The 17,943-nt window shown below is 49.2% G+C and overlaps 1 protein-coding gene across 8 annotated transcripts in view; it reads left to right on the top strand.

The window, feature by feature from the left end:
* ARNT2 (aryl hydrocarbon receptor nuclear translocator 2) overlaps window positions 1-17,943 on the top strand; it is a 203,902-nt gene that overhangs the window by 150,162 nt on the left and 35,797 nt on the right. For all 8 annotated transcript variants that reach the window (XM_079909993.1, XM_079909992.1, XM_079909997.1 and 5 more), the window contains 4 exons: window positions 2,669-2,745; window positions 4,868-5,002; window positions 7,480-7,554; window positions 14,835-14,986. In XM_079909993.1, the coding sequence (XP_079766119.1) occupies window positions 2,669-2,745; window positions 4,868-5,002; window positions 7,480-7,554; window positions 14,835-14,986 (439 nt within the window). The remainder of the gene's footprint in view (window positions 1-2,668; window positions 2,746-4,867; window positions 5,003-7,479; window positions 7,555-14,834; window positions 14,987-17,943) is intronic.

Here is a 17,943-nt window from a genome sequence, read left to right on the forward strand (position 1 = left end):
TGATGGACAATTGGCCTGTGGAATAGAAGAGAAAGCCCAGTATTAGACCCAAATACATACTAGAATTTATAGTATGATAAAGGTGGCATCTCAAATCACTGCATCTTTAATAAATGTTAGTGGGACAACTGGATAGCCATTTAGAAAAGGATAAAATTAAATCCAATATATCTCACACCGCTACACAAGAATAGCTCCAAATGGATTAGGGATCTAAATGTAAAAAAGGAAACCATAAAATGTCAGAGGAAAACAGGGCTGACTTTCTCTTTAACCCTGGTGTAGGAAATGGCTTTCTAATTATGACTCAGATACTAGAGGTAATAGATAGATAAATTTGACTACATAAAAATTATAAATTTTTTCAATCATCGTAAGGGAAGTCAAAAGACAAAGGCCCACCCGGGAGAACATATTCACAACATATACCACAAAGGCTTAATATGCCTGATATACGAAGAACTCCTGAAAATTGAGGGGCAAAGGATCAAAATCCCAATAGAAAAATGGGGAGGGGACTTCACTGGTGGCGCAGTGGTTAAGAATCCGCCTGCCGGGCTTCCCTGGTGGCGCAGTGGTTGAGAGTCCGCTTGCCAATGCAGGAGACACAGGTTCGTGCCCCGGTCCGGGAAGATCCCACACGCTGCAGAGCGGCTGGGCCCGTGAGCCATGGCCGCTGAGCCTGCGCGTCCGGAGCCTGTGCTCTTCAACGGGAGAGGCCACAGCAGTGAGAGGCCCGCGTACCGCAAAAAAAAAAAAAAAAGAATCCGCCTGCCAATGCAGGGGGCACGGGTTTGAGCCCTGGTCCAGGAAGATCCCACGTGCTGCAGAGCAACTAAGCCCATGAGCCACAACTACTGAGCCCGTGTGCCACACTGAAGCACGTGCGCCTAGAGCCCGTGCTCTGCACCAAGAGAAGCCAGCACAATGAGAAACCTGCACACCTCAATGAAGAGTAGCCCCTGCTCGCCACAACTAGAGAAAGCCCAGGCACAGCAACAAAGACCCAACGCAGCAAAAATTAAAGTATATAAATAAAGAAAAAAGAAAACCTTTTAAAAAAAAATAGGGAAGATACACAAATAGACAATTCACTAAAAGATAAGATACAAAAATGATCCTCAAACATATGAAATGATGTGCAGACTCACTCATAATTAGAGAAATGCAAATTAAGACAGCACTGGAATACCATTTCTAACCTATCCAACTGACCAAAATTAAATCATATGACAGCATATTCTGTTGGCCAAGACTGGGGAAAAAGGCCTCTCATACCTTGTTGGTGGGAATGCACATTGGTACACTCCTTCTGGAGGGGAATTTGGCAACACCTAACAAAACTACGTACATATACACTTACCTTGTAACCTAGAAATCCCGCTTCTAGGGTAGGTGTATCTTCTGGGTGTATCTACACCTCCAATTCTTAAGAAAATGTGTGTGCACAAGATTATTCTTTGCAGCCTTGTTTGTAGTTACAAAGTATTGGAAACGCCTAAATGTTCATACATAAGAGGGTGGTAGTATTCAACCTTGGTTACTCTACATAATGCAGCAATATGCAGTTCTGAAAAAAGAATAAGGAGGAGCTCTATGAATAATTACGGAGTGACTTTCAGGACATACTGTGAAGTGAAATAAACAAAGCCCGAAAGAGCATCTACAGTGCACTGCCCTTCATAGGAGAAGAGGAGACAGATGCTCATTTGTGCAAAAGAAATACAGCAAAAGATAAAGCAGAAACATAAGGGGCTGGTTACCCCCAGCAGGGGGAGGGGGGTGGGGACGGGGGAGGCAGAGAGGAGTGTGAAGAGGGTGGTGGGAATGAGGAGGGAGTGACATTTCTCTGGCCCTTACAGCTAGAGTCGTGTTAACACTCCCTTCACAGTCTGTAGTGATGGGCTGTCACTGTGCTTGTGTGATTCCATCACCGTGAACCTTCGATCTGACCTAGTGCGAAAATACTTAACATTAAGTGTTATGCAGTATAAAAGGGAATTTTCTACTTAACAGCTCTTGTCTAGGAGATATCAGAGCAGAATGCTTGTTTCACTACAACAGTTCTAACCAACAACAATGAGGATTGTTTTAACCAATTCCTTCCTGTCCAGAGCACTGGTTTTTAGCGCTTAATCAGTTTCTCCTTTCTATCCCTCGAAAACCCTGACTTTACATCAGAAGGGTGAACACTGGTTATGTTCTCTTCCCTGGCAAGTTAGTCATTTTGGTTTTGGTGAGTTTTGTTTTTTGTTTTTGTTTATGATTCTGCCTCTGATGGTCTTTGATTTTTGGCAACAGATAAGTGAAATATTTACATAATTTGAAGTGCCCCTATACACTTCTTATCGAAATTTCTCTTATAACCAAGTGTTTTAGCCAAGTTTTGCAAATGTATAAATGAATAATTTGTTTCATCTTCCTTAAATCCCTCTGCATCATCCACAGATGCAGATGATAATGTACCGTGAAATTATCAAAAGACATCAGGCAGAGAGAGGAGCAGGAAATGAGCGAGGGGTGGTTAATTCATTGGCAGCTTCCCAGACCCTGCAGGGTCAACAGTGGATCTGTATCTTTGACTGTGTAAATAACATCATGGACGCTTTTACCCTTTTTCCATTCATCTTGGACATGTCGTTGATGACTCTGGCATTTCTCATTTCAGGAATGACCATACCCGAAGAAGATGCCGACGTGGGACAAAGCAGTAAATATTGCCTTGTGGCAATTGGAAGACTCCAGGTAAGAAAAAGCTCACAGCCTTTTTGATCTCCAGGGAAGGCTTATTATTGCAAAGAGCAAGAGCCTGTAGGTTTGGATGCCTTTTTCGAACTCCTGTGTCCTCAGTATTGTTGGGTTCTGTGTCTCACCCTGTGGGAGAAGGATGAGGCTGAATCTGGGAGAAGAAGGGGGGCAGGGACTCTGAGCTGCGGGCAGCAGAAGCAAGCTGTCCTTGCTTCACTGAGGGCCTGAGTCAGTCCGTCTCCACATGTGCGCCAGTTACTGCAAAGTTGAGCTCTGCTTACATCACACCCGGGTTTTTAAAATATTTTTATTGAAGTATAGCTGATTTACAATATCATGTTGGTTTCAGGAGTACAGCAAAGCGATTCAGATATATAGAGAAAGATAAATAGAAATATAGATAGATAAACAGATACATAGACAGAGACATAGATAGACGCATAGGCACATAGATAGATATTGGGTTGGCCGAAACGTTCGTTCACGTTTTTCGGAAAAACACGAACGAACGTTTTGGCCAACCCATTGCATAGACAGGTATATCTTTTTCAGATTCTTTTCCATTATAGGTTATGACAAGATACTGAATATAGTTCCTCGTGCTACACAGTAGGACCTTGTTGTTTCACACCCCTGTTTAATCCCCTTGAATGTTGCCCCATCATCTGCAAGATAAAGCACTCACTCATCTTACAGCCCCACCTCCTTCCTCCCCCCTCATGCCCTGTTCCCAAACGACAGCACGCCCTTTCCACAAGCCCACCGTGCACTTCCCCACTGTTGCAGGTGTCCATGGGCTGTTCCTTCTGCCTGGTGTTTCCTTGTTTCCCTTCTTCTCCTTTTACAACTCCTTCTCCTCTTGTTTACTTCCTATTTCGTCATCCTTCAAGATCCAGTGAAATGACTCCTTTATCTGCTTAGTCAAAATGAATCACCCCCTCCTCCCTACACGCCTGGCATTACGTTTATATGTCAGTTCTTCACTGTCTGTGTTCGTATAGTTAGTTGAGGGCAGTCCCCTTCCTTGCAAGCTCCTCGAGGGCAAAAAATGTGTCTTTTTAATCTTTTGAGAATTAGATATGCTGAATAATGTATATAAAGTCCGCTGGCTTCATGCCTGGCACACACAGTAGCCACTCAGTCTTTCTCCTTGTGGCATCGAGGGCCCTCCCCGTACTGATGAAGGGGCCATGACAGATGTAGTTCAGAGGACACTGACCTTTCACATCCCTGGTTTCCTAGGTCTTACCATTTTCAGACAGATGAATAAGCTATTCCATTCACATGTGATAAGCATTGGTTATTCCTTGCAAATGGGGAAGAAAGAACACTTGGGTAAATTCAGTTCACAAATATAGACTTTCCAAATATTTTGACCAGTTCCTTAAGACTCATTTCCCATCCTTAGTAATGGGAAGGTGGGGGAAGGGAAGGGTGTTAACATTTCTGAGCACCAGCTGTGTGCCAGGTGTTGTGCCAGGGTTTGACGTGCAGTGTCGCTCTGAATCTCACAACCACCCTATGAGGTTACAACTTCCTAATTCCCAGGGACTGATAAGGAAACGGGCTCAGAAATGTAAAGAAAGTGGTCCACTCTTCCGGTGAGTCCAGGGTGTGGCCAAGGCAGTTTGAAACATTTTAAACTCATTGTACTCATGACCTGGAAGGATCTGTGAAATTAAATCCACATGGGGGAATTCCTTGGTGGCGCAGTGGTTAAGAATCCGCCTGCCAATGCAGGAGACACGGGTTCGAGCCCTGGTCCGGGAAGATCCCACATGCCGCGGAGCAGCTAAGCCCGTGCACCACAACTACTGAGCCTGCGCTCTAGAGCCCGCGAGCCACAAGTGTTGAGCCCACATGCCACAACTACTGAAGCCCGCGCGCCTAGAGCCCGTGCTCCGCAACAAGAGAAGCCACCGTAATGAGCCTGCGCACCGCAACGAAGAGTAGCCCCAGCTCACCGCAACTAGAGAGCCCGTGCGCGGCAACGAAAACCCAACGCAGCCAAAAATAAACAAATTAATAAATTAATTAATTTTTTAAAAAATCCACATGGATTGTTCCCATTCTCTAACTCAGTCTCCATCACCACCTCCCTGTGGATTTCTCCATCCAGGTGACCAGCTCTCCTGTGTGCATGGACATGAGCGGGATGTCGGTGCCAACGGAATTCTTATCCCGGCATAACTCTGACGGGATCATCACATTTGTGGACCCAAGATGCATCAGTGTGATTGGCTACCAACCCCAGGTAGGTGGTTTTGAGCTCATGGCAGTCAGCTAGAGATTTAGTTTTACTTAAAATGCACCTACTTCATTTGTTCGAGATATTGTACATCACAATATAGGGAAACACAGGGTAAAAATCCATCTCCCTACCTGGGTACAGTAATGTCGTTCCAAAGCAAAAAAGAACATTGTATGCCACTGCACTGCTTAAAATTAACTCTCCATTTTTTGTCCTAACCACTTCGTTTAATCTAAATGATTTTTCTCAAACTAGAATTAAGATGCTCTATGAAAAAGAGGCTCTCTGATCAATTAAGTTTGATTAACACCAAACGGAAAATCTCCTTAGAAACTTTAAAAGTATATTAGTGTGAAAGATGCTGAAAAGTCTTAAAGATGTTCAATTAATTTTGTCTAACTGCTTGTTTCTCAAATGTATTTGGAACTTCTTTTTACAGGGGGCACATTTTCAAGGCCTTTCTTTAAAAAAAGTCTATGAGAAACACAGAAGTCATAAGAAACACCAAAAGGCAGGAGAGATTGTTCCAAATTAAGATAAACCAAAGAGATAGAATAATAATATTAATGTAAGAGCCTTAATTGGGTCCTCAGCCTGAAGACTTATAAAGGACATTTGGGAGGAAATGTTAATATGTGTGGAATAATGGGTGATTTTATCAAATAACTATTGATTTTTTTTAGGCATAATATGGTATATTATGGATTTGTGAGATGGTGTCATTTTTATGAGATACATATTTCAGGGGAAGTGTCATGATTTCTGCTAATTATTTTCAAATGATTCAACAAAAAATTTTAAAATATATGTGTATATGAAAGATATTTCATTTCTATATATTTTATGTTTCACTTATATATTTATGTTTACATATATATGAAAGAAAGAGGAAAATGCAAATGTGGCAAAATATTGACAATTGATGAATCAAGCTAAACAACACACAGGTGTTTATTATACCACCCTTTCAACTTTTCTGTAGATTTAAATTTTCAAAATAAAAAGCATTTGAACAAAAAAGAAAGAAAAAAAAGGAACAAAGTTTGGGATATGTTGATATGGGTGTTTTAATTATATATATATTTTTATAAATTCGTTTATTTTATTTATTTTATTTTTGGCTGAATTGGGTCTTTGTTGCTGCACGCGGGCTTTCTCTAGTTGCGGCAAGCGGGGAATACTCTTTGTTGCAGTGTGCAGGCTCATTGCGGTGGCTTCTCTTGTTGCAGAGCACAGGCTCTAGGCACGTGTGCTTCAGTAGTTGTGGCACACAGGCCCAGTAGTTATGGCTCACAGGCTTAGTTGCTCCGTGGCATGTGGGATCTTCCCGGACCAGGGCTCGAACCCGTGCCCCTGCATTGGCAGGCGGATTCTTAACCACTGTGCCACCAGGGAAGTCTCCCATGTAGATTTAATTTCACAGATCCTTCCAGGTCATGAGTACAATGCGTCTAAAATGTTTCAAACTGCCTTGGCCACACCCTGGACTCACCGGAAGAGTGGACCACTTTCTTTACATTTCTGAGCCCCAGTTTCCTTATCAGCCACCAGGGAAGCCCACATATATATTTTAGAACAGACCAAATTGAAATATTGGAACCATTCATATAATTCTACATCTCTAGGTTGATGGCAAACTTCAGATTTTGGATTGGAATGATGGGGAAAATTAATCTGTTTCCAAAATCACCATAACCTCTGATGGCCCTCTGTTTCCAGCCAGATCCATTTATCCGCTGGCACCTTCCATGGACATCTAGATGCTTTTTGGCACACAAATAAGACTTCAGTGTCAGTGTCCGCTCCCACTGAGGCCATTTGCGGATTTGGGTTCTGATCGATGACTTAGTTTAAATCCTTTGCCATTTAAGGCACTTCCAACTGGACCACTTTCCTACAAGGCATTTGCCTTTTGACGGTTTATCTTTTTATAGTTGGTTTCATTGCAAAACACTTTTGTTTGGGGTTAATGCTGGGTCCTTTGAATAAAACATAGAGGAGCAAAGGTAGGTAGTAAACAGGCTTTTAGCAAGTACAGTTATTTTATGATAACAGCATTTCTCCAGGCACGAGAGAGCTGCAGTTTCCCCATTTAAACAATTCCAGTTTTCATAGGCAACACATCTGACCTCGTGCTATCATTTGCGTTCTTTTTGTTTATTAAAATGTTTATTACAGTTTGCCTGCGCAGTTTGCCTCTCCAAGGCAAACAAAAATAAAATTGCATTTTGAAGCCGCTGCTCTAATGCCTTAGCACAATTAGAAGTTGGTGTTGAACATGCCGAGAGGACTGAGGATAGCGTACCAGACGCCAGCTCCATGATTGCTCAAAGAGAAAATTTGCATCCGCTTCTTTTCCCCTAATGATGGTGTGAGCTAAAGGGTTGAAGGGGGTGTATGTGAGCGCTCTTGTCTAACGGTGAGATATAAAAAAATGAAATGTGGGATTGGAGATGATTAAAGCTTGTCTCTTTGTTTAGGATCTTCTAGGAAAGGACATTTTGGAATTCTGCCACTCTGAGGACCAGAGCCATCTGCGGGAGAGCTTTCAGCAGGTACCACCAGTGCTCATTTACAGGTGACGTAGAAGCCGGCTACACACGGATGTAGTCCTTCGATGTGCCAGGCAGGCCAAGCAGGGTCCCACCGAAGGCATCAGTCGGGGCCCCTGCCGTGAAGGGGCTCGCAGTCCAGCGGGGACGGCAGACCATCAGGAAGGAATTTCTGTTCGTGGGAGAAGAGCAGAGGAGGGAGAGGTTGACAGTGTGGGGAAGAGGCCGGAACAGTCTCCGAGGGGAGGCAACAATTGGGATGGGTCTTAAAAGATGAGCAGAGAAGAAACGACATTCTTTCTGAGGGGCAGCACCTGAGATGCAAAAGAGCATGGCTTTTTGGGCGAGTTACGAGTAGTTCCTCACGGCTGGAGTGACCCTGGCTGGCTTGTGGGGAGGAGGTGGGCAGTGGTCAAAGATGAGGCTGGTGAGGCCAAATTCTGAAGGGCCTCACGTGCCATTGCGAGGTGCTTAAATCCTCTCCTGAGTCGTTTAAGTGTGGATTCCCTTGAGGATTTGAAGTGGAGCAGTGTTTTTGAAAAACAATTTTGGCAGCCCAGGTATGCAGAAGAGACAAGGGTACGAAATAACTGGAACAAAAGACAAATTGGGAGCCTGCTTCAGTCGCCCAGGTGAGAGGCGGTGAGACCTGAAATGGGGTAGGAGCAGCAGAGGAGGCGGTTGTGGGGTTAGTGATGCTTTGGATAGAGACAGTGAAGGAGAGAGAAGGATTGAGGATGACCGTGAGGGTCTGAGAGGAAGGCCACACTACTGACTGCATCCCGAGCAGCATTATGACCAGCTGCTGTTTATTGAGCACCTACTATGTGCCAGGCGCTATGGAAATCCCTTTCGCACACACTGCTTTCCTGAATCTTCACGACAGTCACGGGAGATGGGCAAGTGAAGCTCAGTGAAGGAAGAGCACCTTAGGGCAGGCTTCTCACTGAGGACCTGCCACCTCCTGAGCCCGGGTCCACCTGGGAGGAGAGAGAGAGAGCCAGTTTCACAAAGGGCTCCGGCGACTCGCTTCAGCCCCCGCAAAGAAAAGGACGGGTAATGTTACAGCAGAGGGGCCTTTAAATGACTTTTTAAGAGGGAATAATAGTTCGTCATTCATCTGAGAGAATAAGTCCTTGACATTCTGCTTTACAAGTGTTTCAGAATGAGGGCCTCTGACAGCTGAGCTCTCCTATTAAAGGCCTGGGTATGTCTGCACAAATAGATCTAGTGCTCCAATTACACGCCTCCTGCGCACGCAGATCGCGTAACCCCTCCTGCGCGCTCCGCTCTGTTCTTCCCAAACATCACCAGCTCCTGGTTTTCTTTCCACCTGTCAGACTGCTTTGTTGTCCCTCTTCTGCCTGCGTCTCCAAGCCATGATGCCCTAGGGCTCCGTTACTGACCTTCTCTCCTTCTCTCTAATATCCCCCAGGCGATTTTTTTTCATTAAAAAAATGTTACTGGAGTATAGTTGATTTATAATGTTGTGTTAGTTTCAGGTGTACAGCACAGTGATTCAGTTATACGTATACATGTATCCATTCTTTTTCAGATTCTTTTTCAGATAGGTTATTACAGAATACTGAGTAGAGTTCCCTGTGCTATATAGTAGGTTCTTTTTTTTTTTTTTTTTTTTTTTTTTTTTTTGTGGTACTCGGGCCTCTCACTGCTGTGGCCTCCCCCGCCGCAGAGCACAGGCTCTGGACGCGCAGGCCCAGCGGCCACGGCTCACAGGCCTAGCCACTCTGCGGCGTGTGGGATCCCCCCGGACCGGGGCACAAACCCGCGTCCCCTGCATCGGCAGGCGGACTCTCAACCACTGCGCCACCAGGGAAGCCCTACAGTAGGTTCTTGTTGGTTATCTATTTTATATACAGTAGTGTGCGTATGTTAATCCCAAGCTCTTAATTTATCCCTCCCCCCCCCAGTGTTTCCCCTTTAGTCACCATAAGTTTGTTTTCAAAATCTGTGAGTCTGTTTCTGTTTTGTACATAGGACAAATACTGGTATGATATCACTCATAGGCAGAATCTAATTTTTTTTAATGATATAAATGAACATATTTACAAAACAGAAACAGACTCTCCCAGGCGATTTTATCCGCTGGATGACTTCAGTCCAGACCGTCGCCTGCGGATATATAGGCCCCTACCCCACCCTTGCACTCGAATGCCCATTAACCTTCAAATATAGAATGCTCGATTCTCTCCTCACAGCCCACAGTCTCCCTTGCACCACTGTCTTTCTGGTTGCAAAGGCCAGAAACCAAGAAACAGTCTTCACTCCTCCCTTGGTCTCCCTCCACACATCCAGGCCATCGAGTGCCCCTGTTACACCTCAAGAGACGCCCGTAACCCGCCCCGTTCTCCCTGTCTTCGCTCCTACTGACCTTGCCTAGGCCACCCGTCCATATCTCTCATTTTGACTTTTGCAGCAGCTCCCTGGCTGGTCTGCCTGCTTTTACTCTCGTCCCAGGCCAAACCATTCTGAAAACGTAAATTGGATTTCGCCACATCTTTACCTAAAAAGTGCCGGCGGCTTTCCCGGGCACCTAGAAGCAGGTCCAAGCCCCTTACTCACCACGGATGCAGGAACCTTGCCCTGTGTGTCTCATCCGCATGTGTTCACTACACATGGGCCACCCTGGCCTTCTTTTGGTTCTTTGAACACATTATGCTTTCTCCCACCTCAGGGCCTTTGCACGTGTTTCCTCTGACCCTCACTCTTCACGTGACTGACACCTCTTAGCTTTTAGGTTTTAACTCCTGTCACCTCAGAGACCCCATCAGTGACTACCCTAGCTGAGAAAGATCCCCTAACCTCCTTCTCAGTCCCTCGTTTTTCCTCCACAGCAACTGTTGCAGTTTTCAATTGTTTTCTTTGTCCATTGATTTCCTTTTTTTTTTTTTTTTTTCTGTCTCCTCTACTAAAACATAAGCTCCCTGTGGGCACGCTCCACATCTGTGCTTTTCGCCATCGTCTCCACCGCTGGCTATGGTGTTTGCATGTGACTGGTCTTAATAAAGTAGTCTAAATGGACCATCACCCACAGCAGGTGACTTTCAGTTTGGAAAAAATGGGAAATCAGAATGGTTAAACATTCAATAAACACTGCTGTAGTATATCTCTTATGCCACCTTTGCTACATATGTGGAAATTATTATAAACCGTGTGGTCTAGCATCGTCCTCTTTGGACTGGGTTGGCTTCATTTTCATATGGAAATGAAGCTCTAACAGTGATGGGACACCCCCCACCCCAGTCACTGTTGGTAACCAGCCAGACCCTTTGTCATACATTATCCTGTATGATCCTCAATCCTTCACAGTATATTATCAGCCCCACGTTTTTGCAGTGGAAACCAGGACTCAGAGAGGTTCAGTCACCTGCCCCGAGTCACACAGCAAGGCAATAACAGATCTAGGGCTGGAGCCTGCCTCCTTCCACAGCCCCACACCGGCCTCACCGTCTGACAGCACCCCTGAGATTTTAAAAGAAAAAGAAGGAATTTAACATCGATCCCACGCTGGTATCTGGCTTAAGTAACCCTCGCTCTGAGAGCAGCCACCTCATTCCTCAGGCAGGAGGCAAAGCCAAAGCAACCACGCCCTAGAGCCGGCAGCCAGGGCAGGTCACAGGGCTCAGCGGGCAGCAGGCAGCGGCCACAGGGACATCCTGGGGAGCGCCAGGCCTGGGCCCCTCGCTTGTGTTCTTTGGGTTCTAGCCACCAGTGGTCGGGGTGAGGGACAAATGTTGATAAAGGGAAGCGGCTTGTTTTTGCAAAAGCACGGAGGAGGCTGTGTCAGTTCGGAGTCAGCCCTTGAACTCTGGATTTAAACAAAAGTATTTGAATGACCCTGACATGAGACCTTAGAGTGGGATCGAGTTTGTGAGGAATACTGTGGTTGGTTTGTGAGGTTGGCTGGGAATCCTGAGTTCGCTCTGGTGTCTGCTCTTGGATTCCCTCTCTGGATCCCAGCTGACCTAGAAGTCAGATGAAAGAGTGGAACCCAGTGAGATTTAAGACAGGTTCCTTCTTCTCTCTGCTCAGATGCCTTCAGTGGTGACGGTGGTAGCAGTGGTGGTGGTGATGAGTAAGGCTGTTCTCAGGAAGAGCTGGGCTAGGCTGGGTTTGTGCCTGGCCTTTGTGATCTAGGACACTAGCATCGCACCTGAATAAGGCGCAGTTGAACATACCAGCCTGGCCTCCAGGCCTGGACTGTGATACCCACACTGCCTTAACGTGCCTAGTCTCATCCCCCATCGCACCTCAGGTCTCCCCGCCCCCAAACATCTGCTCACGCTGCGCCTTCTGCCAGGAGAGCCCTCCCCAGAAGGCGCAGCGTGTTCACTTGCCAACATTTTACCCAAACCCGTCTCCCTCCAGGAACCCTTTCTGGATCCTGAGAAAGGCTGTCTCCTCGACTTGCTGGTAACCTGATCTTGATCTCAGGTGGCCTCGGCCTGCAGCAGCTTGAAGCAGGGCTTCCGGTTCCCGGCCAGAGATTGAGGTCAGGTCGCGGCAGTGAGAACACCAAATCCTAGCCACTAGACCAGTGGCCAGTGACAAGGCCCTGGCCCTTCAACTTTGCAGAAAAGAATTCCACAAAGACAGAAAGCAGTGAAACAAGTAAAATGTTCATTAGGAAAAAGAATATGTGTGGATAGACACACGGGCGGGCTCAGAGAGAGAATCACTTATAGGGGGCATTTCTTCCCGTTTCCTTTGTCCAGTCACCTTGCTTTGCCCGGTTCTGAGTCCATATTTGATTTATCTCAGGGTCCTCCCATGTGTGCGCGCATCTCTTAGCCAAGGTGGATTCTAGTGAAGAGGCCTAGGGTAGGTTGACATCACTTACTGTGAGGTGGCTCCCCTTTCCTTTTTGACCTCCAAGGAGCCTTTCTGCACGTGTGTAGTCGGGAAGGTCTCCTTGACTTCGAGGATGAGGAATATGTGGTCTTTTATCTCTTATCTGGGTGGGGCCCAGCTCGTCTCTCGCTCCTGCAATCTTGGAGTGTCTGCCCACAGCGGGGCAAACTCCAGCCGCTGAGCCTGGGACCCATCTATCTCCTGCCTCCATCTTATGTTTCTGTAGTGGTATTTGCTCTCTCTGAGTTACAGTTACCCATGCACCTGCCCTGCCTGTGCTAGGTGAGAAGCTTTTTGGGGACAAGTGTTGTGTCTCAGCTATAGTGATTCAAGAAAAGACAAGGGGCACAGGGGTCAGGTAGACCTGGGATCCCATCCTGTCTCTGCCCCTCCTTAGTCATAAGGCTTTGGCAGGACAGTTAACTCCTTTGAGGCTCAGTTTCCAGTTACACAAAATACTGCTGTGAGGACTGCGTGAGGTAACACGCACAGATGCTTGCCCGTCGGCCCCGAGGCGGGTGCAGGGCTGCACTCCCTCCCCCGGCTCTTTAGCCACAGCTCCAAGGGCGGAGCTTGCACACGCCGTGCCTTGGGAGTGTTTGTCACATGGAGTTAAAAAATTTCACACCATCTCAGGCATCCTGCTTAGAGGAAACATGAAAAGGTTCCATCCGCGAGCTTCAGAGCGTGGAAGACGTGGTCTCGCGACGGGGGCGCTGCCTGTGTCCTGTGTGCTTTGTGCAGACTCAGAGGAGGACCCCTCAGAACATCGACCTGAGGGGCGCATGGCCTTGACCTCTGGCCAGCTTCCTGTGGGGGCTGCAGGCCGGCTGGCAGGCACCCCCGAGTGCCCGGCCTGGCCTCGCCACACGGCTAGGCTTCCTCACGTGAGGTGTCGGGAAGGGTCTCCCCTCCTTGCGCTTTTGGTCTGGTTTCTTTATCACGTGGACTTTCCCACCAGGGAGCCCAGCACCCTCAGGTTTCATCTCATCCTTCTCCCCAGGGGTGGTGCAGAGAGAGGATGGCCGCCCCGGCTGCATCAGCCCAGGGCACAGGGTCAAAGACGCATCAGGTCGGCTCAGGAAATGTGCTCGAGGGGCCTGCTCTGGGCCGGGCCCTGGGCTGAGGGTGGGGGAGACTCGGTGACCGAAGGGTCCCTGCCCCCAGACTGGTTACGGACGTCCAACCTGGAATACAGCACCAGTGCCTCCCCGACCCCTAGGACCAGGTCCCCATTCTCATCTCTGGTCACACTATGGTCTGCAGTCGGGCCGGCCTGTTGCCCAGCGTCCCGAAGGCCAGGAGGGGGCGCTCCTGTTTGCCTTGCTTTGTCCTGGGTGCTTGAGCACAGCCAGGCCCAGACGCACCAGCCATCTGTGTCCTTCCTCCTCGTGTTCCTGCTTCAGCTGAGAACTGCCCCTGAGAACGGCTGCTTTCTGCACCTGCGCCCGCCCGCCCCCGCATCTCCGGGTTTCTGTGTGTGATACATCGTGTGTGTCTGCACAGAGCAGGAAAGCCAGCCGTGTGTCCGCTGAAACGCGCTTGTGGTTGGGAAGCAAGATCTTGGTTCCTGTCCCAGCTTTTCCACCAAAGTTGTCCGATCTTGGGCAACTTATTTTATTTCTGTGACACTCAGCGTTATCCTCTGTAAATAGTAAAGCCCACCTCACCTAGTTCTTGTGAGGGTTTACATTTGGAAGTATTCTGGAAACCATACTGCAACATAAAAGAAGTTGTAGAGGGACTTCCCCGGCAGTCCAGTGATTAAGACTCCACGCAGGGAGCAGGGAGCACGGGTTCGATCCCTGGTCAGGGAACTAAGATCCTTCGTGCCACACAGCACAGCCAAAAAAAAAAAAAGGGCAATAATAGATACATGCATACAAAGAGATAATGCATAGAAATTAGTTATTTTATCTCCTCCCAGAGAGTATATTTAATCCAATCTACAATGTTAAACAGCGTTTAAGAATTTCTTAATGAGAGGTATGAATAAATAAACCCATGAATACAATGTCACACCATAGCTGAGTATGAGAGCCTTACTTCACGGGAGCACTGTCACCAAACCCAGAGCGCCCTAGCAGCCAAGGCAAAAAGGGAAACCCTCCAGCTTGCAGGGTTCTCATGATCTCATTTGTAAACGCTGAAACGTTCTGATATCAAATGGGCATTGACTAGTTGGCTTCTCACACGGTGGCGACAGAACAACCTAAATGCGGTGCCCGGCCTCACGGGGGAAGTGGACAGAGGGCTCCAGTCAGGTGACCGCTCTCTCCCACCCCCACCCTCCCTCCGTGCCTGCCTTTGGCTACGATGCTCCTGTCCTGAGCTCCCGCTGGCTGCCTCCCCCTCCTCTGTCTGGCACCATCCTTCCTCCTGCTGACTTCCTTCTCCAAATGTTTGCTCAGGTGGTGAAGCTGAAAGGCCAAGTGCTGTCGGTCATGTATCGATTCCGCACCAAGAACCGGGAGTGGGTGTTAATCCGCACCAGCAGCTTCACCTTCCAGAACCCCTATTCTGATGAGATCGAGTACATCATCTGCACCAACACCAATGTCAAGTACGTACCTTCCCCTCCCGGGACCCCCTTCTCAATTCCCTCCTGAGGTGTGAGACCCCAGCGCTGAGCGATGACCCCCGTGGCCCTCCCGCTCCGTCAGCACAGCCGGTTCGAGGTGCTCTGGTTTCCCATGCTGTTTTCTCTGCCAAGCACAGCAGGGCAGAGCTGGGGGCTTCCTCGTGCCTCCGCAGTGTACCTGCTGCCTGACCTGGTTTCGTGGTCCTGCTGAAGCCGGGGGCAGAGGAGTGAGGCTGAGCCTCTTGGCAGCGCTAGGGTGTCGGGGCAGGCGGCGTGGGGGTGGACGCGCCCGGGACACGTGGTTTCTCTTCTGCCTGATCACTGGCGCCGTCCTCCCAAGATCTTTGCTGGCGTCACCACTGCTGTGTCCCACGCATGTTAACACACAGACCCGAGCTCCGGTCTTGGCCCCCTGACTTCCCAGCCATGTGATCTTGACTGCTGTGTCCCCTCATTCCTCACGTGTGCAAGGGGTGATAACACCTCCCTCTCAGGTTCCCGTGAGGATTAGATGAGGTCTGGCTCCTAGATACAGGCGGGTCATGCCTCCTCTCCGGACTTCCTCTCGAGGAAATAGAAGTCCAGAGAACCAACAGGAACAAAGGCAAAATGATGTTGAGGTGTGTGGCAGGAATGGCAGCCTTCAGGGGCATGCGATGAGCTGACTGGTGAAACTGTCACCGTGGCTCCCCGTACCGGTCAGTGCACTGCCGTCCTCCACTTTCCCAGGTCCGACACTGAGTCCGTGGAGTCTGTTCCCACCCTGGCCACCTCCCATCCTCATCTGCTAACAGCCCCCCCGGGCACTGATGCCTCCGGGCACTCACTGTGACCTCCTGGCCTTCCTCAGGGCTCTCCGTTGCCATATCCCAGCTCCCTGGGTTTGGGGGTTCCCATCTGCGTCCCACAAAGCAGCCTCCTTTCCAGGCAGCACCCTCAGTGTCTCGGCTTTGGCCCAGCTCCTGGGCCACAAGGCACAGAGCTTGACAGGTGGGTCCACACAAGATCCCTCAGAGAACAGGTGACCTGGGTTTCAATCCCAGCTCCCACCTGGGCAAGTCACCTGCTCTTCTGAAGCCTCAGTTGCTCATCTGTAAAATGGGGAGAATAACAGAACACCCCCCCCCCCGCCTCGGATCCTGCGCGTAGACGGTGTGTGTGAATCGCCCTGGCGGAGTAGCAGCCCTGGGCGGTGGGGTCTGCAGCAGTCAGCACCGATGCTCTGGAGGCGGAGTAGCAGCCCTGGGCGGTGGGGTCTGCAGCAGTCAGCACCGATGCTCTGGAGGCGGAGTAGCAGCCCTGGGCGGTGGGGTCTGCAGCAGTCAGCACCAATGCTCTGGAGGTGGCGGCAACCCCTCTGCCACCTGCCGCGGCTGCTCGGGTTTCTTGGCTTGTTCTCTACGGGCTGCCCCAGATCCGCTAAGTGCGCGCTTCCTTCGAACCCTGCGCACATCGTGTTGCCTTCCAGCGAACAGAGAAGCCAGGGCCCTCCGCGTTCATGTGGGGGTCTGTCTCCATCCCCTCCACTCCTGCTCTGCTGGCTTCTCCCTCCAGGGCCAAGCCCTCCATTTGCTTTCTAGCTCCCAGTGCATCCTCTGTGTCCCGTGGCCCCTGGGTTCTCGTCCAGTCCCGCCACAGCCTCCCTCCCAGGCCCTCACCTAGCCACGTGGCTTCCTGATCTTGGAAAAACCCTGTCTTGCCAATCCTCCTTGCTTTCCTCCCAGCTGGCCCTGCCACCTGTCTGTACTGGAGCCCCCTCACCATGCATCTCTTCTTGACCCCCGAGAGCCTGGCTGTGGCACCCAGCTCCGCTAACTTGCTTTCCCAGCAGCCACCAGGGACCCCATCAATAACTCGTTCTCAGTGGTCATTCTTCCCAGACTGTCTGGCCAACTCCTCTTTTTGTCTTTTCCTTTTTTTATTTTAATATAAATTAATTTATATATTTATTTATTTTGGGCTGCGTTGGGTCTTTGTTGCTACGCGTGGGCTTTCTCTAGTTGCGGCGAGTAGGGGCTGCTCTTTATTGCGGTGCACGGGCTTCTCATTGTCGTGGCTTTCCTTGTTGCAGAGCGCAGGCTCTAGGCTCATGGGCTTCAGTAGTTGTGGCTCGCAGGCTCTAGAGTGCAGGCTCAGTAGTTGTGGTGCATGGGCTCCGTAGTTGTGGCTCGTGGGCTCTAGAGCGCAGGCTCAGTAGTTGTGGTGCATGGGCTCAGTAGTTGTGGCTCGCGGGCTCTAGAGCACAGGCTCAGGAGTTGTGGTGCATGGGCTCAGTAGTTGTGACTCGATGGCTCTAGAGCGCAGGCTCAGGAATTGTGGCGCATGGGCTCAGTAGTTGTGGCTCGCGGGCTGTAGAGTGCAGGCTCTGGAGTTGTGGCGCATGGGCTCAGTAGTTGTGGCTCACGGGCTCTAGAGCGCAGGCTCAGTAGTTGTGGCGCATGGGCTTCGTTGCTCTGTGGCATGTGGGATCTTCCCGCACCAGGGCTCGAACCCAACTCCCCTGAATTGGCAGGCAGATTCTTAACCACTGCACCACCAGGGAAGTCCCTACTCCTCTTTCTTTACATCTTATCCCTCGGCTTACTTGATTCTGATTCTTCTTACACCTCCATATTCTAGTCAGGACTTTGCTGGTGGTGAGAATAACAGGGGGAAATATAGCTGTAGATCCAGGTATGCAAAAAGATAATGCCATTATGTTTTAATAACTGACTTTGTCTAGTCACTGCTTGGTAAACTCAGTCAAATGGAGGGGATTTTGCTTCTCCCACTTCCCCCGACCTGGGCAGGAGAGAGAGCCGAGCGGCACCCGCTAGTGCCAGGCCTATGTCCCGCCCTGGCCTTGGGGAAAATGGTGAATCTCAAGAAACAGGAGGAAGAGTCAGACGGGCAGGGCTCAGGATCCCATGGCTCCTTCTTCATTCCACAGAGGGGATGAC

Source organism: Stenella coeruleoalba (genome assembly GCF_951394435.1).
Source record: "Stenella coeruleoalba genome assembly, chromosome: 2".
In the NCBI taxonomy this organism is placed as follows: Eukaryota; Metazoa; Chordata; class Mammalia; order Artiodactyla; family Delphinidae; genus Stenella; species Stenella coeruleoalba.